General features: G+C 48.3%; 1 protein-coding gene across 2 annotated transcripts; it reads right to left on the bottom strand.

Annotated features, from left to right (window-relative positions):
* Nucleotides 1-200: 200 nt before the first annotated feature.
* st14 (ST14 transmembrane serine protease matriptase) lies at nt 201-25,126 on the bottom strand. 2 transcript variants are annotated; one of them, XM_084702659.1, is made up of 19 exons: nt 24,843-25,126; nt 16,080-16,227; nt 15,214-15,371; nt 13,340-13,410; nt 13,009-13,178; nt 11,776-11,811; nt 10,333-10,561; nt 8,997-9,136; nt 8,796-8,899; nt 8,248-8,357; nt 7,839-7,969; nt 7,388-7,492; nt 6,964-7,071; nt 6,373-6,486; nt 5,928-6,050; nt 5,150-5,330; nt 3,898-4,166; nt 2,271-2,407; nt 201-1,911 (listed from the first exon to the last, which is right to left on the bottom strand). In XM_084702659.1, exons 1-19 carry the CDS (start codon nt 24,867-24,869, stop codon nt 1,747-1,749), a joined length of 2,526 nt encoding a protein of 841 aa, XP_084558785.1. In that variant the 5' UTR covers nt 24,870-25,126; the 3' UTR covers nt 201-1,746. The 2 variants fall into 2 exon arrangements, with proteins under 2 accessions (XP_084558785.1, XP_084558795.1); XM_084702669.1 differs by lacking the exon at nt 24,843-25,126 and adding an exon at nt 23,104-23,160.
* Nucleotides 25,127-25,423: the final 297 nt, after the last annotated feature.

The raw sequence follows: 25,423 nt of genomic DNA, 5'->3' as shown, positions 1-25,423 counted from the left end.
GTCACCTCAGCGTCTGCCTCCGTCTCCGACGGAGCCCCAGGTAGACATGCTGGTCACGGCGGGGAGGAGAGATCCACACTCATTACAATGCTGCTGAAGGAAGGGAACGGCATGCAATACACACACATTAACACTCTGCACAGTACGTAACGGGGACGAGTCATTGACAAATGACTGCTGAAGACGGAGACTGCAAGGCGTCAGATAAAGGATGTTTAATGAATCATAAATCTGTCATATAAAAACACGGCACATTCAAATACAAACAAAACTATTTGAAGGGACGAGGCACAGATCCACAGGCTCCAAACGACAGGAGCAACTGCAGTGCACATAATTCATTAAAATACACACATCTATGTAAAATATAACTCCCTGATTGCTGTTTGAGGAATACAGTAGCCATTCCAAATGTGTCAATATGAAAAAAACTGACAGTATACCATTTCCACATATTATATTGCTCATCTCATTTATTTTAGATTATATTTCACTCTGTTTTCCCATTACCATGTTCACTATCTTTGGCTTTTAGTTGTAACATTAGAGAGAATCTGTATTCTGTAGGTAGTGAGGGGAAGAAACCTGATGAAGAATTTGACAGTTAAAAGCGGAACCAGAATTGACCAATGAGTAGAGACCTCCACGGTAGAGGTGAGAGCCCATTTTGTTGCTCTGGCAACCGGAGAATCCCCTGCCACTGATTGGCTTGAGCTCACACGCACACACACACACACGGGCCTGACAACCCCATCAGGCTCCGTCAAACAGAGACGGTTAAGAGAGAGCGACCAGTTTCCCTGGGTCTTATCCTCCATCTGATTTGTCCCTGGTTCTGGAGGCCCACCAAGTCCTACTGCAGGGGAAACCAACATGCACAGATACACTCACCGCTACCAACAGTAAAAGGCAACAAGGACACACAAAAAAAAAATCTGTCTCATATAAATAAGTCAAAATATCCCAATACGCGTCAAGCTACACTATAGAGGCAAATTGTCAGAGGACAGGATCAACACAGAAAAGAAATGGGATGGAAAATCAAACCAAAATCGAAAACGACCTTCTTCAGTCCTGCTTCCTCGGTTCGTTTGGTGCTGGTCTGCACTTTGAAAATGTTTAGTCTTACGACGGCATGGATAAAACTGGGCAAATGCCATGGAAGTGGAGTGTCTGTAAAATGCACATATTTCATTATTTACATGTTCATGAATATTTGTGGAACCAGAGGAACATTACATGATTGATAGGGTTGCAAGAGTCTGTGAACCTGTAAAAAAAAAAAAAAAAAATGGTGTAAAAACTCTGCTGTGCATCGAAGAAAAACTACAAAATAAAACAGGAACACAGAAACAGGGGAAAAAATAGGGAGGGAAAAATAAAAGAAAGTGTGCCAGAGAAAATGAGAGCGCAAGAGAGAGAAAATGAGAGCGCTCGCAAAGGAACAGAGGGAGAGAAAGCGAAAGAGAGAGAGTGAGAAAGAAGGACAGAGAGAGAGAGACAGACAGACAGACAGAGAGTGAGCGAGAGAGAGAGAGAGAGAAAGAGAGACTAATCTCAAAGCATTTGGAGTCAGTGATGTGAGAGGGTGGCCGACTAAAGCCCGCCCAGTGGTGATGCTCGACTCGGAGGGAGTCTGGGCGGACGACTGCTTTCGTGGTCGTGGTGTGACTTGTCCCCAATCGCACTCCACAAAGCGTCCCTCTTCTCCTTGGGCTCCGCTGGATCCCTCCTGTCCCTTCATCATCAAACCCCCGTCATCTTCTGGATCCATTCCCTGAGCTTGGTGACGCGCGTGTAGACGCCGGGCTTGTTGCGACGAGCGCAGCCCTCGCCCCAGCTCACGATGCCTGACTGGAACCAGCGGCCGCTCCTCTCCTCAAAGCACACCAGGGGGCCCCCAGAGTCACCCTGGACGAGGGGGGGGGGGGGGGGGGGGGTCCAGATTAGATTGCCCGTGTGCAAGTGCGTGATGATGTATGCGAGTCAAGTTATGGGCGTGTGATGCAGTGTGGGTGTGTAACCTACACGGGTGAATGAGCGTGTGCGTGCGTGCACGCGTCTGTGTTTGTGTGCATGTGGTGTGTGTCAGCGTGAATGTGTGCGCGTGAATGCGCGTCTGTGTCGTCGTGTATGCGTGCGTATGTGTGAATCTGAGCATGAGTGAGTGTGTTTATCGTTCTTATGAATGAGTGCACATGCACATACACTATCGATATGCTCATTTGCATTGTGTGTGTGTGTGTGTGTGTGTGAGAGGTTTCCAGTACCTGGCAGGCGTCCACTCCTCCGGCCAGGAAGCCGCTGCAGAGCATCCTGGAAGTGACCTGTCCCTCAGTCACCACGTTACACACCGAGTCGTTGATGATCTTCACCTCGGCCTTCTGCAGCAGCCGAGAAACACTGCCTGAGGAGGGAGAGGACGAGGGAGGGAGGGAGGGAGGGAGGGAGGGAGGGAGGGAGGGAGGGAGGGAGGGAGGGAGGGAGGGAGGGAGGGAGGGAGGGAGGGAGGGAGGGAGGGAGGGAGGGAGGGAGGGAGGGAGGGAGGGAGGGAGGGAGGGAGGGAGGGAGGGAGGGAGGGAGGGAGGGAGGGAGGGAGGGAGGGAGGGAGGGAGGAAAAGCAGTAGGGAAAGGGGGAGAGAAGGAGGGGGAGAAGAGTAGGGGAGGAGGAAGAGGAGCTGGGTTACCATGGGGTGAGATGACCTTCCTGTTCACCGCCATCACAAGCCGTCCTAATGTGTTGCTGTAGGCTAATGGTTCTTTAACATGGCTCCCCAGAGATCGGGCCTACCTGCTAGGGAATACGGACGTGGAAAAGGATCTTACTGGAAGTGATCTTACTGGTGATTAGGAGAAAATGACGGGAGGGAGAGAGGTGGAAGACGAGGGGGGGAAAGAAGGATGTCTCGCTGACGGTGGGATGAAGGGAGGAGAAGGTGGAAGGGGGAGGAGAAGGAAGACGTGATGGAGGAGGAGAGAGTGGGGGGGGGAGGTCATGCGGAGCGAGGGATGAGAGGGATATGTCATCATAAAAGAGAGAGATGAGGGAGGAGCATCCAAGAGGTGGAAGCAACAGCCAGGGAGGGGGAATTTCGGGAGATAAGAAGCTTAGAACAGAGGATCACCTATGGTGTCAAAGACATCGGGATCACCCATAACATCACTCGGCAACACATCCCACTTGTAAACACTTATACCCCAGAGGGGCCCCAATCCAACCCAACACCCCGGGGCTTCAGGAAAGAGCCCTTCAGCATTAGGGTCTAGAACAGAAGCGTTCAGGGTTAGGATCTAGGACCATGCTCTTTAGGATTAGGGTCTAGAACAGAAGCGTTCAGGGTTAGGATCTAGGACCATGCTCTTTAGGATTAGGGTCTAGAACAGAAGCGTTCAGGGTTAGGATCTAGGACCATGCTCTTTAGGATTAGGGTCTAGAACAGAAGCGTTCAGGGTTAGGATCTAGGACCATGCTCTTTAGGATTAGGGTCTAGAACAGAAGCATTCAGGGTTAGGATCTAGGACCGTGCTCTTTAGGATTAGGGTCTAGAACAGAAGCGTTCAGGGTTAGGATCTAGGACCGTGCTCTTTAGGATTAGGGTCTGGAACAGAAGCGTTCAGGGTTAGGATCTAGAACCATGCTCTTTAGGATTAGGGTCTATAACAGAAGCGTTCAGGGTTAGGATCTAGAACCCTGCTCTTTAGGATTAGGGTCTGGAACAGAAGCGTTCAGGGTTAGGATCTAGAACCCTGCTCTTTAGGATTAGGGTCTGGAACAGAAGCGTTCAGGGTTAGGATCTAGGACCCTGCTCTTTAGGGCGAGGTTATAGAACAGGGTCCTTTGGGGAGAAGGTTCTAGAACAAAAGCTACGAGGGTCAGGGCTCAGCCAGCGGTCCTACCTCCTTCCCTGAGGGTGCCCCAGCCCGTCACCCAGCAGCCCAGGCCTGCAGGGAAGACGTGGGACGGGGCGGGCAGACACACGGGCTGGATGGTGTTGGTGAACTCCAGCGGCCGGCTCAGCTCCAGCAGGGCCACGTCGTAGTCGAACGTCATGGGGTTGTAGTCCGGATGAGTGATGATGGTCTTCAGTGAGCGGAGCTCCACGCCCTCCTGCTTGAACTGGTCCTGCATGCCGCTGTACGTCTGCCAGTTGCCCGCCACGTGGTTACTGAACAGGGAAGATTATTGACTCAGCCTGTCGCCATTTCCTTTTTTTCCAATGTTATCATTGAAACCAAACACAAAGAGGGTTGTGGAACTGTGCGAAGTGAACAGCCAGTGGCCCTGTCCTCCCTGGTACGGAACATTCCGGTATTCTCCAAGGCTTCAAAGCTTCGACCAAACTTCTTCAACATAACTACATTCCTAGGAGAGGTAGAGACACCCAATCACGGAACTAGAGCACTGGTAATGGTTGTTAGTGGAAAAGCTGCAGTGCCCTAAGAACACCTTCCCCTCACAATGACTCCATGTAATTCTCTATTTATACTTAATGGAGTTTGGAAGCTGTGTGGCTAGTGCTCCACCTACTGAGGAGAGACAGAAATGCACCTTTCCCAGTACAAAGCCTTCAGTGATGTAAATGTAGCTTGCCCCTCGAGGTGTTTTGAATTAAGTGTATCATCTGGGGCTAATTTCCAGCTTCTGTAATTTGTGTAAAAAAGAACCTGTGTTTAAAAATGCTGTTTCCCCACCAGACTGTGCACCCTCGCTTTTGAAACGAGCGGAAATTACACATTCTAAAACCAGCCCCTGAATGGTAATAACAGAATTAGGGAACAAATATCGACATTAACGTAGATATTTAACAAAGGAGAAGAGGAAAAGCGTGAGCTCGTCAGGTCTGGGAGAGCCAGATAACAAAGACTGAGCACAAGAGGAACGCGGTGGAGAGCGATGCCCAAGAGCACACAGAAGAGAGGGAGAGGAGGAGAGGGGAAGGAGAAGCGGAGGATAGGAAGAGAAGTAGAGGAGGGGGGAGCAGAGGAGGAAGAGTAGAGGAGGAGGAATAGGAGGTCGAGAAGCAAAGGAGGAAGAGCAGAAGGATGTCGAGGGGTGGAGGAGGAGGAGGAGGAGGAGCAGAGAAGGAGGAAGGGCCAGAGGACGAAGGAGGCGCAGGAGGAGCCGAAGGAGGGCTGACTGAGTACTCACTCGGGACTGGTGGTTTTGAAGCAGTGGGCCGCCGACAGGAGCCAGGTGTTGGAGATGATTGACGCGCCACACGCGTGCCCATTGGTCGTGAAGTGGAGGCTCACCTGCCATGGCCACTCCCCCAACTGGGCGTTCTGCCCGCCCACGATGCGGTTGAGCTTGTAAGGCCGGGTGCCACAATCTGTGCGGGGACGGAGGGAAGGAGAGCGGGAGGAAGACGAGGGGGCAGAGGTAGACAGCAGATCGGGGTTAATAAACAGCCGGAACCAGGAAGACGAGAGGAAGACAACTTGATTCCGACAACATGGCGGCCTTGCCTGTGAACTGGAAGGCTCTTTGGAATTCTAATGAGACACGCAGCTGATCAAAATCAAACTGCCAAACCCTCAGGCTTTGAGGGAGGGCAAAAAACTAAAAACTGGAGATGTCAGAGAGTTGCTTTCAAAGACCGATCAAAATAAATAAAGCTCTCGTGAGCCCCAGGCTTGTTGCTGGTATCCAGCAGCCAGCCCGACCCGGAGCTCGCATACAAATGCTCGGAACGCCGCGCGGCGGCTCGCCGCTGGTTCTGCCTGCCAGGCGAGCTTCAGCATTCGAGGAAAACGTGGACGGAAAAGGAACACGCCTTCAGGAGGAAAGTGAGTCACTTTCGACACCATACAGAGCATAGGCCAATTGTGTTGAGAGGGGAGAGAGAGAGAGAGAGAGAGAGAGAAAGAGAGAGAGAGACAGAGACAGAGACAGAGAGACAGAGAGAGAGAGTCCCGGCGAATCTCACCGGCGCAGTCTTTTTCATCGGAGCGATCGGCGCAGTCGTCGATCCGGTCGCACTCGGCGTTCACCTTGTTCACACACACTTTGTCTTTGCAGATGAAGCTGTAGTCGGAGCACACACTTGGGGCTAGGCAGGGGTTGGGGAAAGAACAGGATATCACCATCACGGGTCATGGGGAAAGACACACCACGATCATCCAAGCAGTTTGCTAAGTTCAACTAGAGCGAGAGAGAAACTGTAATCAAAGACACAAGCACCACTCAAACCCAGGGAAGGCCTGTCGAATGAGTAGCCCAGTTAGACTGACAGGGTTTATCGATTGAGGGCTGAGGGATAAAAGCCTTCTTTGTTGGGGGGAGAAAAAAAATTCCAAGGGACAAATGGGCCAATGATTGAGCTCCACAGGTGACCGGCGCGGCGGTCTGGAGCGTTGCCATGGCAAACTCACAGACTTCGCAGGAGAGCTCGTCGCTGCCGTCCTCGCAGTCCTTCCTCTTGTCACACACCACGCCCCGAGACACGCAAGTCCCGTCGCCGCAACGCCACTCGGTCGCTTCGCAACCTGGGGGGGGGGGAGGAGGGGGAGGGAGGGAGGGAGTAGAAAACAGGAGGAGGAATGAGCGAACAGATGGAAGGGTCTTTGAGAGGCCAGAGTGATTGTTCCTCTCCTGCCTCCACTTTTCGCTTTTAAAAAGCGGCATGCATTAAACATGAGTGAGTCTACTAGACCAGACCTGGGTATATTAGGCTGGGCTTCAAATGCCGCCCATTACAGAAGTAATGACCACACACACACAGTGGAAGGAGCCAGCGGCTGGGGAGTTAGTGCCAATGTGCCATCGATGTTAGCACGGCATTGGCACGGCATTAGCATGGCGTTAGCACGGCATTAGCATACAGTTAGCATACAGTTAGCATGGTGTTAGCTAAGCGTTATTATGGTGTTAGCATAGCATTAGCATAGCATTAACATAGAGTTAGCATAGCATTAGCGGGCTGTGAGCCTGCAGACAATAAAGAGGGGGACGGAGGTACTCACTGCACTGCTTCTCGTCGCTTTCGTCACCGCAGTCGTTGACGCGGTCGCACACCCAGTACTTGGGCTTGCACATGCCATTGTCACAGGCAAACTGGTCCTTGTCACACCCTGAGATGAGGGACACGACACAACGGGTCATGCACACCTCAGCCAAACACAAACAGACAGAAACGTCCCCTTTCTACAGATACTACAAAAACGTTGGACGTTCAAGCAGGACGTTTTAAGGTCTGCGGTGGGGGGGGGGGTGGGGGGGAGGGTGTGGCGGGGTTGAGAGAGATAATAGGAACGAGTTGAGAAAGTCGTCTGTGATGTGAGAGGTGTGTGTGTGTGTGTCGGAGGTGAGGAGTTGGGGTGTGTCTAGGGGGTAAGAGGCGTGCGTGCGTGCGTGCGTGCGAGTGCGTGCGTTTCCGGGAAAACTCACTGCACTTCCTCTCATCGCTCATGTCTCCACAGTCGTTCCAGCCGTCGCAGTGAAGGAGCTTGGAGATGCACATCCCGGAAGCACAGGCGAACATGTCCGGACAGGCTGCGGATAGAGACCCAGCGAGCATGAGGGAATGACGGCGTGTATTCTCCTCATCCGTCAACCGTCCCCCCATTGATCAGAGCAATTATAAATCCATTTGGGCCACGCTCAGAGACAGGGGGGGGGCGGCTGAGTGACAGCGGCAAATAAAAAGCAGCCAATAAACAAGCTAGCCGGTTATTAGTCCACCTGTGGCGGATCGCGCACAGTCAGCAGAAGCCCCATCTCTGACTGGCAGTCAGTCCGGAGCAAAGTTAGAGACCCGTCTTCTCCGTGTCAACCCCCACCCCGACGCCCCCAGGACATACATCCGCTACCTCTCCCCGCAAACGGGGCCTCTACTCACGGTTGGCCGGGTCGTAGGCGCTGTATTCCGCCGCAAAGCCTTTGTCGGTGAAGGACTCGTCCGAGTGGAAGCTGATGGCCATGCTGTTGGTGTTGCTGGTGAGGGTGAGAGTGGCCAGTTCCCCGCAGTACCTGAGAACACAACGCCGTTGCTTGAGCCGAGACTGAACATGTGACCTGCGTCACTGTCGAATCGTTCGTAAAAAAAAAAAACGAAGTCACCGGGATATTCAGTGGAAGTTGAACTGTGCATCTTTTTGCGCGCGTCTCAGAGAGAGAGTGTGCGAGTACAGTCTAAACCGCACATCTAAAGGATTGTTCTTTATTTGGCACCTGCCATCGAAGGCCACGAATAGCCTGCTCATGAGTCGTGGGAGTGAAGACGGTGCAGCAGAGTTCTCCTCGCTTACTTGATGTCCATCACCTGGACGTAGTCCTTGTGGCAGACGCGGGTGTCTACGCCCGGTTCCTTCATCCGGAACATGGTGAACTTCACGCGAACCTTCTGGCCCGCCGGCACCTGGGGAGCAGAGAGGAGAGGCAGGGGACCGTTTACCCTGAGTCCACGTGCTGATCCAACACACACACACACACAGGTGCACGCTCAAACAGACACGTGCGCGCGCGGATAGACACACGCACACACACACACCCACTGGCATGCAGACACACACCTACACACCCACCTACTCTCAGACGTACACACACACACACACACACACTGCAGTAGCGGGGGCGGGCTGACAGATGAAGATGGAGAGAGCACTGAACAGCTTGGCTGCCAGTGTGCAGCCTCAGCACACATCTCATACCGTGTCAGGACTGGGGCGAGGGAGAGGGAGGGGCGGGGGAGAGGGAGGGAGGGAGGGGGACGGGAGGGGGACGGGGGGGAAGGGGGACGGGGGGGGAGGGGAGGGGGGGGGGGGGGAGGGGAGGGGGGGGGGGCAGGGGAGCGTACCTCCACGCTCCAGTTGCAGTCCACGGCGGGGGGGTAGAAGCTGGGGTAGTGGGGCGACGTGAAGGTCCCGCTGCCATCCTTGAGCACTCCTCCGCAGCTGGCTGCTGGAAAACAGGAAGTGGGTACAGGGTCGCGGGGTCAACTCGGGGGGGAGGGGGGGTTACATGGGGTGAATGTGCTTGGCCTGTGGTCTGGCGGTACCTGTGGTGGGAGGGATGGCTTTGAACTCGGCCCTGAAGCCTGGTCTCTGGATGCCGCTGTCTGTGATCATGTTGAGCAGCATGATGTTGCTGGAGGACACCACCTCCAGACGGTTAGACGGAGGCCTCTGACCGCACTTCCTGTGGGAGGGGCCACAGGAAAGGGGGGCTGGTCAGACAATGCAGTTGTTGATGATGATGATGATGATGGGACACAATCCCTCCTCATCCTGAGACCCGGATATCAACACATCTAATACAGGGAAGAGCATGGTATGTGAGTGGAGACGCACATACGCTCCCACACACACGCACACGCACTCAGGGACACACACATCCAGAGACACATTAGACGCGCGCGCCCCACACGCGCGCTCCGACACGAACGCGTGGACACACGCACCCAGGATTGCGCACGCCCGCTATTCCCTTGACACAAACGACTTGGACGGGAGTTTCAAAGTCACACAGGTAAATGACGTTTCAAAGCCACAGCGGTCGACAGGAGGGCGGCAGGACATCAAGCTGCACAGGGATTCTGTCATTATAAAGGAGAGCATAATGGGTCTCACAGACCCCATGTCACCTTGGATAAAGATGACGGCACGGCGGCTATGTCAAAACGGGCTTCAAAGCCTGGGAAACCTGCGCGTGTTGGACCAAGGGATCGACCATGGAATTGCCTTTAGCCATTGTTGATTTTGACTCGGGAGTCCATAGTTTGAACACACACGTGGACCAGCCCTCCCACCGCCCCCCCTTCCTCCCACACACACACACACACACATCAGCTCCCCCCCACACACACACATCAGCCAGGGGGTGGCGGGGGCGGGGGCTTGACACCCCTGATAAGTTTGAAAAGAGGGGTCCTTCTGAGCCAACTCCATCTCCCTCAAGGCCCCGTGAGTCAACTAGAAAGTGGAAGGCGCTGTGCCGAGGGTGCCGGGGCTGGTGTGAAACGAGGACCCAAATCACCTTCGCTGGGAGACGAATGAAGCACAGCGTTTTCCACACACGTCAAAATAACTACCCCCCCCCCCCCCCCGCCGCCCCCCTTCCTGCGTCCCCTCGCGGCATTCCAGTAAAATACAAAGTCATTCTGGGATTCTAGAAAGTGCTGTGAGAGCATTCTCCCAGGAACAGGAAGTTAAAAGCAAACTGTATCGTTTGTTGGTTGGACTTACAAACGTACACCCTCCAGGGTGTCTTACTGTAGGAAAACACTGTACACAGTTACCCTAAGGAATGAGTCTATTTACATCTTTCGATTTTCGAGGAATTTGAGGAAACAATCCCCGTTTTTAGCTGTTGTTACTGTGGACTCCGGGACTCACTCGGTAATGGCCTGGGACTCATCCGGACTCAGCGAGTCGTAGATGGACAGGAAGTCGTTGGAGCAGTCGTCCTCGATGTGGAAGTGGGTGAAGCTGACGGAAATGGCCTTGTTCTCCGACGCCCTGATCTGCCACTGGCAGCGCAGCCTGGGTGGGTACTTGTCTGGGAAGCCTGGAGACTGGAAGCTGTGGGCAGCCTCCGCCGCCTCCAGCTTGAAGAAGCAGTCCTCTGGAGACAGAACACGCTCACGTTAGGGACGCTGTGGGAGAAACCCTGGTCATATGCGTAGAGGCATGTGTATGAAATCCATCATCTCCCCCTCGAACATTGATAAAAGACAGCCAGGGACTCGTTTAGGTAAGGTTTTGAGTAGCTAAAAGGCTCCGAGACTTTTTACTCTGGAGGATGGGTGAAGCATCTTGTATTGTTGTAAGTATTCATGACCTGGGGGAGAAGTAGTTGAAGGGGTCAATGAGGCAGTTGCTCGGAACGTTGGCTAGAAGGACTGTGTCCTGTTTCATTGTTTGTTAATTAAAGGTATTGTTTGAAGATGACCACACAAAGGACAGTTGACCATTTGGCTGGCCGACCCCTGTGGCTTTATTATCTACTGCTCTGGAGAGAGCTGTGACATCAAAGAACTTTGGTATGGAGATGTATTGTTTCATACTGTCACTGACTTGAGTGAGCCAATCGCAGAGTTTGCTACATGATTGATTGACCTTATAGAATGCAATTTGATCTACAGTTTATATAAGGTAGTGTTTTTGGATGCTCGGTATCACTCTTGCGAACGATTTGTGATTAGCACACCCTTCGTAATGATTGATCACAAAGTGCTTTGCTTAACCTTAAGTTTGTACAAGCTAAATAAATTCAATTGAAACCGCCATTTTGACTATGTTCAAATCTACACAGTCCAGCTGAAGAATTTTCTTTCACAACGCACACTGGACACACAATGGACGTCCACTGTACACACACACACACACACACACACACTGTACATACAATACGCACGCACTGCACATGTAAACCGATAACATCCCGGCATTCTCGACGCGGCCTTCTAGACACGAGTGTGTTCGACGACATCCATCAGACATCCCCCGCTTCAAGGACGGCCATCTGGTCGGTCTCGTTCTACAACCCTCCATCATGCACTTGTCGTGTGTTGATGCAATACCCACTGTCACCTCAATGAAATGCAACCTGCGTGCCATCACTCGGGGACTCGGCGCCAGCGCGGGGGCCGCGGAGATAAGTGAGACGGGTTCAGCCGTGTGCCGGCCAGATGTACGGCTCTCAATCTCACCGCGGCCGGCGCCGTCACATGACTCGGGCGGGATCGCCATTCGTTACCGGCTGACAGGGGGGCTAGGCATCCACCCAGCTGGAACATTACAGCGGCGAGTGATTGAAAGGAGACACGGTCTACTCACCGCCTCTGGGGTTCATCGCCATCCGGGGGTCCGTGACTGTGGGGAGGAGGGGGAGAGAGGGAGGACAAGGGAGGGGGGGGGGTAGGGGAGAGGAGTGGAGGGGGAGAGGAATGGAAGGGTAGAGGGAGGGAGGGAGGGAGGGAGGGAGGGAGGGAGGGAGGGAGGGAGGGAGGGAGGGAGGGAGGGAGGGAGGGAGGGAGGGAGGGAGGGAGGGAGGGAGGGAGGGAGGGAGGATGAGGACAGGAGGTAGGAGGAGAGAGAAATGCATGGGTAGACAGGAAGGCAGAGAGGGAAGGGGGAGAGAGGGAGAACAAAGGGGAGTAGGGAGGAGGAAGAGAGGGAGGGAGGAATGTAGGAGAGAACCCAAACCAGCATTGGGGAGCAGAGGGGAAGGGAGGAGGGCAGAGGAAAAGAGTGTCACAATCCTGATGAAATGTTACGCAGGGACCTAAAATATTTGGGTTGCACTTTTTCTGTTTCATTTCCCTGCTGCTTCATGGCCTGTGACCCGCCCCCCCCCCCCCCCACACTCCCCTCCCCACACACACCACCCCCACCATCCACCCAGGGCAGCCCCATCCATCTCTGTCGAAATATCTGGGACAGCCACATCAAATCGTACAAATAGAAATCATGTGAAAGAGTCCAAAAACCACACAGCCAGCGCCTGGCTGGGGGCCAGGACATGGACGGATGCAATGTGAGGGTGGAGAGGACAGAGCCAAGAAGGATGGCCTGGGCGCCGGTCCCCCAGAGCCGTGGAGGGGGGCAGGTCATATCATTAGAGAGACCTAACGGCATAAACGGACCAATGGCAGCCAGAGCGGGCCGAATAGCCCTCCTGATATGCCGTCGTCTTATTAGCACATGTTCGTCGTGGAGCCGAATATAATAATGTCACGGCACCGAAGGGCATGCAGTAACACAATGAGTAATCCTATGAGATGCGGGCATGTGACAGACGGCAATGTGAATCAGGCTCCAACCGGGGTCTTTGCACACTCAGGACTCCTGTCTGGTCCAAGAGCCTGTCCAATCCCTCTCACCTCTCTCTGACCCCCATCTGACCCCTCTCTCCCCCCTCTCCCCCCTCTCCTCCCCTCTCTCTGTTTCCCCCACTCCCCCCCCCCCTCCCTCCCTCCTTCCCTCTCCGCCCCTCTCTCCCCCTCTCTCTCTCTGCCCCCCTCCCTCCCTCCCTCCTTCCCTCTCCGCCCCGCCCCCAGCAGGACTCACGCGAGGCGGTCACTTCGGTGATGCGTACGTTCTGCAGGGCGCGGGCGCCCTGGTCTCTGATGTTGTTCCACAGCACCTGCAGAACCCTCTCCTCGGAGAACTCGGGCACAACCTCCAGCTCACTGGCGGGGATGTCGAAGCTGGTCCAGTGGTAGGCCACCACGCCCTCGCTGGTGACCGGCGACGCAGCAGAACCACAGCTCGTTAGTGTCAGTGCCAGCTGACACCTCGCTCACGTGGGCTCATTAGTGGGAGGGCCAATCACAGGTCACATTGCTAATTTTGCCCCCTCCACTCAGCCAATGAGAATGTAAGGACACACTCCTCCTACCTGAAAGCGGTCACTATAGATTTGGTGTAGTACTTGGACAGGAAAGGATCGCTCTTGTAGTTAACTTTCAGCTGAAAAACACAAATATAACCATACATTTTTTTTTGATAATGTGTTCGTCCAATTACCACAGGCAGGAAATGACCTCATGAACAACAATACGTTAGTGCTGAAACCACCCATTCAGAATTTGACCATGGTTACGAACCACTTGGATAGTTAAGTTCAACATGCGTGTCTTCATGCAGCCTTCTGGGTGAATGAGATGTTCACACCAAGTATTATTCACAATGCATACATGAAGTGACAGCTCTAATTACTGACAACGCCGTCAGCTATACTGGGTCAACAGACTGTATCTAACACCATCCTTGCTAACGACGGCCTGTACTAGTCAGAAGGCCCACGGTCATGAACAGAGCCCTCCGACTGAATAATGAAATGAATAAACTCGAATCCAGGTTCAGTGACATCTTTTCATGAACAAAAGGATTTTTGAAACAGATGCAGGGCGAAAGCGCCCTCAAGCTGAAAAGTGAAAAGAAGATTCTTTATTAAGAACAGCCCCACTAAGATAGATCAGGAGAGTCCATTTCTGTTAACTCAACTCTCGGCTAGGATGAAACCATCCTTCAAAATGAGGACAGTGCGCTATAATGATATCCTGGCGTCGTCAAACCTTGAGCTTCTGAGGAAACGTCTCTGTGCTATCCCTGCACTGACAGGAGACGGTAACCCCTAAGCTGGAATCTCTAGAGCAGCAATTAACTCATCTCATTTCCATCAAACCGCGGTGTAATTACAGAACAGCCACGGTTAGACACTTTGAAATCTTTATAAATCTCAAATACATACGATTTCATTAGAAAGGATAACCATCAGAAACGGGATCCTCAAACCACTCTCGAAAAGCCAGAAAGCATAATTAAACGGGCCAGTTCTTGCGTGCGCGCGTGTTCCTGGATGAACGTTTCTTGCCTCGGTAGTCATTTTGTATTCCAGTCAGGAGTCTTCTCATCTCTCATCCATACCCAACTCCTGTCCTCCTACACCCCATCCACTCACAAAGAGACGGCTGTTGGCCAGTAGCAGGCCGCCGTTCCCAGGTTCCCTGACTGATTCTACAAACATCTCCGTCAGCTTCGATGAAACTAGATGTTGTTAGGGGGAAAATGACAGAAATGATGTTCTCCTTTCTATTCCGCCCACACAATATGTGCCTTCAGCCATCTCCGCGCGCTGGGAGAAACCTGTTTAAAAAGCCTTTCTGCTCCGCCGTCTTGTACAGCGTCTATACGTCTCCAGAGTGTGGAGACCGCGTTTCATAACCTACTCATTGAGCATGGACTGTGTGGAGTCTTGCAGGTGTGCTAGCAGTTATGCTATACTTCTGTGTTGAACGTCAAATCAGGTTACATTTACATGTAGTCATTTAGCAGACGCTCTTATCCAGAGCGACTTACAGTAAGTACAGGGACATTCCCCCCCGAGGCAAGTAGGGTGAGGTGCCTTGCCCAAGGACACAACGTCATTTGGCACTGCCGGAAATTGAACCGGTGACCTTCGGATTAGAAGCCCGATTCCCTAACCGCTCAGCCATCTGACTCACAGGACCAAACAAATCCTTAAGTTCCAACACTTGGCTTCTCTATGAAAGGTGCGTGGCTTTGTTTATTTACTGTTGTGGGGACCAAAAATCCACACCAAGACTGTAAACTGATTGGAAAAGAGTACCCACAATTTAGGGTTAGAATGACATGTGAGCTTGGTGTTAAGAGTTAGGGGATAGTTTTACGTTTAGGGTGTCAGAGCTAGGGTTAGGTTTACCGGTGCGTGTTTGCGTTGTGGGGGGGGGAGGGGGGTAAACCACTCACCATCTCCTCCAGGTTATCTGCCTGCTCGCTGAACATGGTGCTAGTGGGGTCCTCCAGGAGCTGGTTATACTGCATGCCTTCCAGCTTCATGTGTCCGCTGAACACAAGCTGAGCCGGGACACGCCTCTGACTGAGGGCGGTCGGCGACGACTCCTTGACTGCAGGAAGAGAGAGAGGGAGAAGAAAGGGAGGAATGGTGAGCGACCCCTCTGACCGTCCTGTCCGTACACGGCCTCACTGGACGCAGGCAGCCACCGAGACGCAACAGACAGTTCTCCGTTTGCGTTGAACAATAACTGCGACGGCGCGATGATGCGAGAGTCTGGGTGTGGTTGGAGTTGGCAGAGGGCAGTGAAGTGAGGCTGAGAATAGTCTTTGATCAGATATGTAGAATTTGAGTAGTTGATACTCGTGCACTTTCCTCCCATGAATTAAGGATGAGGAATCAAAACCCTCCACACAGGTCGTCATCACTGGAGAACCAAAATGTACTCAAACTTTTAGTGGTTTTATAAACTAGCGTCTTTCAAAGCAACCAGTTGATGGTTTATTTAAGGGTGTCAGAAACAGCTTGGCTCTCAGGAGTGTTTTGTATTACTTTTGAGTAGGATGAATACAGACAGCAAAAAAACACAAACCAATATCACAGTAAATTCCTGTCATTTTTCAACTTTTAATTCAATTATCTGAAGAGTGTCTCATCCCTCATTCCTCCTCAGTTCCACACAAGCACTCAACAATATAAGAACATCAAATGGGATTCTTGGCAACGAGAGAAGACTATGCTCTATTGATAGCATTGAAGCATCTCGGAGCGGGGTTCTGAAGAGGAGGGGCGGCCCGGTAGTTGTTTTTGTATTACTCACAGATGAACAGCCAGAGGAGAACGCCAACTACAGCCATCACAACCAGCAGGGCCAACAGAACACCCAGTAGCACACCGGTCCGCCTTTTAGACGCCATCTTGCCTTTGTTGTTCAGGAAGGTGACCTGCTCATGTTGGCCGTTCTGTCCCTGGGGGGGGGGGGGAAGAGAGAGGGAGAGAGGCACAGACACATGAAAAGAGGGAGACAGAAGGGAACAGAGAGAAACAAAGGGAGAGGTGGAGAAGGGAGAGAGAAGAGAGAGATGAAAGAGAAGATATGGAAGGAAATAGAAGCGAGAGATGGAAGGAGAGATAAGGAAAGAAAGAGAAGAGAGAGATGGATCAAGAGCGAAAGATGAGACAGAGAGGGAGAGTGGGGGTGGAAGTTATGGACAAGTCTGTATAATGTCAAGACAAAACACCTTAGTCATCATCCAGTCTTACAGACACCATAAACTGAAGTGAGCAGCCTTGTAAAAAGACTGTAAAGCCTGTGACATATTTGGACCTGAGACCCCACAGGCAACTGCTAACCAGCACTGTTATTATGACAAGCAAAATGGACCGAAACAGAAATGTTGGGGCTATAGAGCTATATGTATTCCATCTCCAGCTGTTGGATTGTAAGGAAGCAGAGGCCAGAGAAAGTGGAGAAGGGAGAGAGGAAAGGACAAATCCACAAGGTTGCCATGGAGAGTTAACCTGATTACACCTGATATTATACAGCGTCTTGTTCCAATAGCTCAACCAATAGTCAAGTAGCCCAACCCATGAATTTGTCAAGAGAGAGTGCTTAAAATAAATCCATATAAACCCGGATCCTCCATATTCATGTTAGATTCATGAAAAGAATCAAGAATAAAGCAGGCAATAAAAAAAAAAAAAAAACAAGTTGAGACAGGCAAGCACTATACACAGCGCGCCGGGTAAAACTTGCTGAACCCGTTTGGTGACCTGAAGGTGCTCTTTGGAGAACACAGTCGCTCCCACAGTCCCACAACCCCTCTGGTGGCCAGGCAGATGCCCCTGGTGCCGGGGACGTTTGGACGCCCAGCACCCTAGCCCAACCAGGCACACCGAGAGAGCGATTCCAGGACAGTTAGTAATCACTGCACACAATCTCCTGTGTGCCTGTGGCCTGTGAGGTGAGCCCGCCCGAGCGCCATTAGGGACGGAGAATCACTTTGGTATTAAATCAATTTGTCAGACGTGCAGCCCCTTAAGATGGGGGGGCTCAATTACACCAGTCCGGATGATAACTCATTGCAATTAAGGCCCATTCTTACTGGGCTCTGCCTTCCACACATGCTCCTAATTGGAATCTCTAACAGCAATCATGTTACGGAATGAAGGGAATCATTAGGGATGAGGTCAGCGAGAGCTCAGGGGTCTCTGTCTATCAGTCACTCTGATCATAGCCTCATAAGACCGTGACACGCTCTTCGTCATATCACTCCTCTGCATTCACAGAGGTGGAGAACCACCCCTCCTCACCTCTGAACTAGTTTGGTAGTTAGGCAACTAGGTTGGTTATAGGTGCTGTTGGTGTGCCTTTATGACACTGCTGGTAAAAAGTCCTTTACAAAAAATAAATATGGTTTTACTGATAACATTTGACTAACCTACAGTGAGGGAATACAGTTGAACAAGAAACACAAAAGCACAGTAAAACAGTAGAACAAGAATAAAAACACGAAACCAATTGTTAAGAACCCTATCCATACTACAACATTCGCCATATCATTTGAGAATGTCTAGTATATAAATTGAGGTGAAAGAGCTTGTACAGTGACAGTTCTCCCCCCTTGACTAAAATGCCTGTGGTCTAGACCAGATGTTTGGTATCAATGCTCCAGAACAAGAGGGGAGAGAGTTCCCAGAGTGAATTGCCTGGGGTGAGAAGGATTATAGGTTTAGCTTAGTGGTGGACCTCTTAACTGCAGAACAAGGGGTTGGTTGGTGGTTTAACCCCCCCCGAATGTTGCTTTGAATAAAAGTCTGTTGAATTAATATTGATATATTTTTACTATTATTGCACTTTCCAGCTGGTTGTTCTCTCTCTTGGGCAGCAGGTTTGCTATAAAGAGGCTGATGAATTAGCTTTCCTGATAATTGTACTACATGGCATTGAAGGTAAAATCGTCAAGGTTACCAGTACTAGTGTGTGACGAGAATACCTAACACAAAACCACTGAATAACTGAAATCTGTTGCGTAATGTCGTCCATGTTGTGAACGTTTGTCAACGTAGACAAATCAGATCATGCAAGTGTGATAGTCGGAGTCTGACACACAGCTTATCCTGTAGTTCGAATTTGCGTAGCACTGTGGCGTTAGCAGCTGTGCTGCTAAGTTAGCTAAACCAGTCTGACAGGTAGGTCACCACTGCAAGGTGTGCCTCCAAGAAATAGCTACCACCTTCTTTTTTTTTTTTACACATTCTATACTTGAAGTACCCAACAGGCATCTATGCTCTATATATGTGTGTATATAGAGCTATGCACATGTACACACATATAATGTATACGTGTGCATGTGTGAGTGCAAATGGATTTGACTTCTGTTGAGAATTCAAGAGTTGGTCATGTGACACCAACAGAAAACCCAGGTTGACCCTCAACCATGTTTAGGGAGCCTTGGTTACTAGCTAAGCTGAAAGGTGTGTTCAATGTCAAACTAGCACTGCAGAGTCTGGCAAGTCACACTGCCAGTGTGTCAACTACACACCCCAAGCAGGATATCCCCTTTCTGACTGTTGAGGAATACTCGGAACACAATTTCACTGAAAGACCAAAGGCCATAACTCTGTCATTGGGAGTCATTTGTTTAGTTTCTGAGCCAAAGCACGTCGCGACAGACAGCAAAAGAGATATCATGTTTAAAGATAGGTAAATAGTTCAAGGAGCGCCAGGGAGAGCACCTTTCCTCACATCTCAAAGAAAAGCAACTCTTCAACTGTAAAGGATTTGTTAAATCAGCGCTAAAATAGATCTCATCAGCTAAATGTGACCCAGTCACCCTCCTTTAATTGGTGACCATCACAAATTGAGTCAAAAATAATATGTCCTTGAATACTCATGTATGTAAGTAGGAGTAACTGTAGGACTGTTAATCCTAACCCATTCTAACGGACAGTTTCACAAAGACTCATCAGATATGAAGGATTAAACACACCCAGAAATAAACAAACGGGTAAAACTTGCAGTAAATCAGACATGAATGCTGATTGCATCAGCTGAAAAGGATATGGCAGAATCTGGTACAGCTTTCGGTGATAAGGGCCTATATTGTGTGAAAAGCTTTTTTCCTTAGTCATCCTTAGTCGATATTGTGAGTCAGAATGGATATAACCACGGGCCTGGCTGTGTATGATCAAATATCTGCATCGTCTCATTTACAGAACGGCAATATTGGAATTAAGATTGCACTTTGGTCACAATTATGTGACCTGGACTCGACAGTCCTCCAACACTACACAAGGCCAAAGGGAGACAAGCCCTGTAGCCTATCTAGAATAGTAGACTACTGTGCCAACCCTTACAAAAAAGAAGTATATTAAAGTATACTATAAGTATACTAAAATATGGATAGTACACTTTTAGTTCACTTTTGATATACTTTTAAGAAGTATGCTTAGAAAATAGTTCACTTTTAATATACTTTTAAGAAGTATACTTAGAACATAGTTTACTTTTAATATACTTTTAAGTATGCTTTGAAAATAGTTCACTTTTGTATACTGCAAAGTAGCCTGTGAAGTGCACTTTCAGTTCATCAAGTATATGTCCTCAAGTACTTCAAAGTATACTTTGGAATACTCTAAAGTAGCCTGTGTAGTGCACTTTCAGTTCATCAAGTATACTTCCTCAAGTACTTCAAAGTATACTTTGGAATACTCTAAAGTAGCCTGTGTAGTGCACTTTGAGTTCATCAAGTATACTTCCTCAAGTACTTCAAAGTATACTTTGGAATACTCTAAAGTAGCCTGTGTAGTGCACTTTGAGTTCATCAAGTATACTTCCTAAAGAACCTCAAAGTATACTTTGCAATACTTTCAAGTGCACTTTCATTTAATGTAAGTACGTCAACAAGTAAACTTCTAAATGTAATTTTACTATTATTTACTAATGTATTAAAATGTTTATGGGCCCCTCAAACGCCTCAGAAGTTGAGTCACTTGGCGAGAACGGGGCCCTCATAGTTTACTGCAGATTCGTAGCTCTTCACTACACACTCAATAACGTACTTTTAAGAAGTATGCTTAGAAACAGAAAATGGTATACATTTTTTTCTGGAGTAGGTTGTATGTTTTCTATTATTATACAGCAAAAACAGTCAAAATAATTTCAAAGTACATTACAGGTTACATTTTTTAGATCCATCTCATTCTAATTATTCATGAAAATCTAATGCATTGCACATTGAATCTTTTTTTGTTACTGAAGCTGTAACCTTAATTACTGCTAAAACATTCTATACTCTAACACCCTATACTCTTACACAAATAATTAACAATTGGAGTATTAATGGAAAAAAACTAAAAAGCTACTTGAGAATTTGAAGGTTATACTGTCAAACTGACTGAAGAATGAAATAACGACGTGAAATAATGGAGATAGTGTGGCTCATTGGCTAGTCACTTCCCATGATGCAAGGCGGTAAATAGTGTTAAAATTTGCTGATAAGTTTGCCTGTTTGTTCGAAATACAAATGTAACTTCATGAATTTCGTTTTTTAAATGTGTCTGCTTAGAATGTAGAGTTTTGTTGTGTGGTAATTGTCATTGTTGTGCTGGTTTACCATTGTAACCATGAGTTAAATGACTGTTACATTTGATAAGAACAGCTGGATTTTGGAATCATTGAGTACGTAGAGAAAAGCTACAAATCTTATGAAAACTACTAGGGCCTGTTCTCACTTAGTGACTCAAAATCTGAGGCATTTGAGGGGCTCATAAACATTTAAATACATTAGTATATTATAGTAAAATTACATTTAAAAGTTTACTTGTTGATGTACTTAGATTAAATGAAACTGCACTTGAAAGTATTGTAAAGTATACTTTGAGGTTCTTTAGGAATTATACTTGATGAACTGAAAGTGCACTACACAGGCTACTTTAGAGCATTCCAAAGTATACTTTTAAGTACTTGAGGAAGTATACTTGATGAACTGAAAGTGCACTACACAGGCTACTTTGCAGTATTCAAAAGTAAACCTTGAAATACACTACAAGTGTACTTTAAAGTGTACTAAATGACCTAAAAAGTGGGCCAATTCAGTTTACTTAGTACAAAAAAAGTATATAAATAAGTACACTGCTTGTATACTTTAAGTAACATGATAATAGTATACTTTTTATACTAAGTATACTTACAAAATAAACTTGAAGTATACTTCTTTTTTGTAAGGGATTCTATCCAGCCCTTCTGATACAGAACACCAATAAGACCATGGAAATACATCTATGATATGACATGAAGAAGTAGGCTAGTGAGTCTTAAAACAGGCCCTATTCTTCCTGCAACAGCGTGTGCACACTTGCAGAAGGCAACATTTAGCCGTAGTTTTAGCAACGTGAAAGTATGGGGCTCGGGATGTAGCCACGGTAAGCTCGACACTCCCTTCAGGAAAGACCGAGTCCTCTGAATCAATGGAGACACATTCCTCTTTAAACACGAAGGTGGAAGGTGGGCGCAGCTCACCCTGTCTGTCCATCTCCACAGAAGAACAGGTCACAGTGACCCTTTCCCTCAAATGAACCAGCCAGGGATCCGGCTATTAGGCAGTGGTCGGGAGTCGGGACTAACCAAACTTCCGACAAGACACATGAACACAAACAGACCGGTGTGCCCTTATCTCCCTTCATATTCATAATGCTATGACAAAACTGGTCATGCACGGACTATAGAGTAATCACGCGGTGTATTTTTATTTTCCCAAGGCGTGCTCTAGTTGGTCCAAGCATTTTCCCCGCATTGACTAGACGGTGTGAGGGTTCTATGATTATTTTCTAATTTGACATATGCTTTTGCCCTTTGTCGTTATTAAAGTCACCATGCATAGTCGTTACTCTACAAACCGCAAACTTCAATCAAATTGCTTAATTGGAATGGTGCTATGTGTTCTACAATAATTAAAGCTCTCGGAAGCTTGACCACTCCATTTGCAAGTATTTACTAAACTAGGCTGTAAGAATGTTATAGTAACATTTGTAGTAAATTAGTCTGAAACCCGGTAACAGTAGAACAGAAGGCCTCGGCTGTATAAAATATAAAGCATGATCGGTCGTCTGTGTTTTCCGCAGTTACCTCCCCTCCAAAAGTTGGTGTTTGGTCACGGCTTGCGTCAAGAGCTCATGACTCTCCCTGAAATTAAGGTGTAGCCCCAACACGGACAGTGGAGAACCAAGCTCGATCTTTATATGCAAGTCTTCGCCACACGTATAATAAAAAAACGTATTTAAAAAAATTATGTGCGCTTGTAAATAGTCTAACTTTCACTTAAAGGGTTCTTCCACAGAGAGAAGCAGTCCAAATGAACAGCGTTCACCTAAGTGTAAATATGTATCCAATCCTACAGACAGATTAATGAGTGAATGGCAGTATGCATGTAGGTAAAGCACAAAGCTATAAGCTTCATTTTCTTTGTTAGACCTGTATCGTTGTATACAGATTCAAAGGTTAAAAACTACCAGCTCATGTGTTTGGCATGATATAGTGAGCATTTCTGTGTGTGGGCTGTGCCTTATTATGATGTTCAACCTAAATACTCTGGGGGAAGATAATTGCTCACTAATCTACCACATTCCTGTTGTATTCATTTCCCTGACAAACTGCATTTCTCTGAAACATTTAAAAACTTAAAACCAAAGTAAACCCTTGGTTTTCTGCACTGATGTTTTACAATTGTCGCTGCCCTGCACGATACACCTAGAAGTGAGTATGTACAATACACCTAAAGTGTAACTTTGACACTTCAAAACTACTGATACTCAGGTTTGTAGTGTCCTGAAGAAGCGCCTACCTTTTGGTCTGTTTAATCTCCAGTCGCTAGACAGATGTTCCTTATTGTACCGTGTGCACCAACTGACTGTCTCGGATGAGCTTATCTGTGGGTTGCCAGTGGAATGGGGGGGATCAAGTCAGGGCAGGCCTAAATATACCTGGCTCGAGTCAGATACACCAACAGCACATCCAACCATCAGTCTGTGCAAGGAAACATTGCCTGAGCTTGGACAGAGCGTTTCATTGTATAACTGTTCCCACATGAACATGGAGCCATTGTATTGTTTTAAGTAAACATGCTGGTGATGCTCATTGTACAACTAGCCTAACCTAGTTCATGTTTTATGTGTTCATGGGTGCCATTTTGTATCGGTTACTACTTGTCATTTGTGGTTTTAGTTTTGCTGAGTCTGATTATTCTCCTCTGACCTCTAATTAGCCCACAGAACTGCCCCCTCACTGTAAGGTTTGTGGGGTTTTTTTGTGCTCCATTCTCTGTCAATTCTAGACATTGTTGTACGTAAAAAAAATTCCTGAAGTTTCAGAGATACTTAAACCACTCCATCTGGCACCAACAATCATTCACTGTCAAAGTCACGTAAATCATATAATTTCTTCTCAAATATGATATTTGGTCGGAACAGCTGAATCTCGACCATGCCTGCTTGTATGCTTTAAGTTGCTGCCACACAATTGGACAATTAGATATTCACATATTATCAAGTAGGCTGGAGCCCCCCAAAAGTTTCATTAGGCCACCCAAAACGTTTTAATAAAAATAATAATAATCATATTTCAAATCTAAATGTGTTAATTTCTCTTCCTAAAACTCACTAGAGGACACTATTTAAAAGGATATTTTCAAAAATGTTTTCTGGGGGTACATGCCCCCAGACCCCCCTAATTTTGCTGGGTCACAGGAAAAATAATAGGTTTTATCTAGGGGCTTAGCCCCCCAAAAGTAGGAACCTAGATTCGCCCCTGCAAGTAGACTAACTGAGGGTAGGGGCTTAACGTATTGCGTGTTGATAGGCCTTGGCATCGTAACATTAGGTGCGTTCGACATGGACTGACTTCATGCAGCGCTGCAGCCGGCTTCAGGCGGCTGACTTGAAACAGTGAATTGTGGTTAGAGTTTGTCCGACTTGAGACGGTGCCGAGGATAGGTCACTGTGACGTCGCCATCAAAGTACCGTGAGATCGATTCCAGAACTCCCGGCTGTTTAGCCGAGCGCATTTTCTCAAGAGCAACTGTACGGGTTCCAGTGACGCAATACATAGCTATTTCATGATTGGCCAGACTCACACACAACAACTTTGACGCGTGTTTTGTAATAATTATGACACCTTCAGTTTCGCCAAAGCTCAAATCCGGACCAAACAGTTTAATTGAATTTAAAGTACTGAAGAAAGGGTTTTACTCCGCCTCTTCACTAACAGAAAAACTATGCTTAATTATAAATAAAGTAAAGTAAGCAAACAGCGCTTAATCGGCCGTGATTGACGTCAACGCAGCAAACCACAAGAAGCTGAAATGTCCGACTTCACAGAGCCGTTTTCAACTCGTCCCCGACTGCAAGCTGCTACTCTTGCCGGTCGTTTCATGCAGCCGCAGTTCATGTCGACCGCACTTATTTTTAGTTTAATAATATCAGCCATGTCCGTCACTGAAATGGCCTGTAATTGGTGCGCGTAAAACATCTGGACGCGCGTAAACACATACCTGTACGCACACAAAAATGTTTCATAAAAACTTACCTCGCCATCAAACCTGGCCGAATACATCTCTGCTTGATTCTTTGGTTTAAACTGAATGGAAATCTCAATAGTTAACCTCAAACACCATTAGTATTGTTTCCATCTACATACGGAAATGCTTCCCCCCTTCCTCCAAGAGTGAAATTAGTTCACCAAGTTACTAAGTATAATTCTACAGTTTGCCCGAGCTTTAAAATAGAAACGACAACAATTTGACTATATCCTTTTCGAATCCCGTCAGTATCAGGTTAATATGTTCAACTGCGGTTTCAAGCCGTGGTAACTCCACAGAGTTCAAACCTGGTTACAAATTGTCACTGCATACAGAAACTTGTCATTTCATCTCCACACCCATGACTACACTGCCACGCCTACTACACCTGGCGCAGCGGTTGGAATTAAATTCAAGACAGGCCCATGTGTTGCAACCCGATCTGTCGAAATAGCTCAAATGACAATGCCAATGACATTGTTATTTCTCCTGAAATTTGCCATGAGATTAAATCAGTTACTTATAGGAGATCAAAGGGTTTTGCTGATTCCCTTTCCCAGTCTGAATTCCATTCCTCGTGCGCCCTCTG

The sequence above is a fragment of the Hypomesus nipponensis genome, chromosome 2 (genome assembly GCF_054491055.1).
Source record: "Hypomesus nipponensis isolate SF chromosome 2, ASM5449105v1, whole genome shotgun sequence".
In the NCBI taxonomy this organism is placed as follows: Eukaryota; Metazoa; Chordata; class Actinopteri; order Osmeriformes; family Osmeridae; genus Hypomesus; species Hypomesus nipponensis.
Note: the sequence above shows the minus strand (reverse complement) of the source record. Positions and strands in the feature narration are given on the sequence as shown.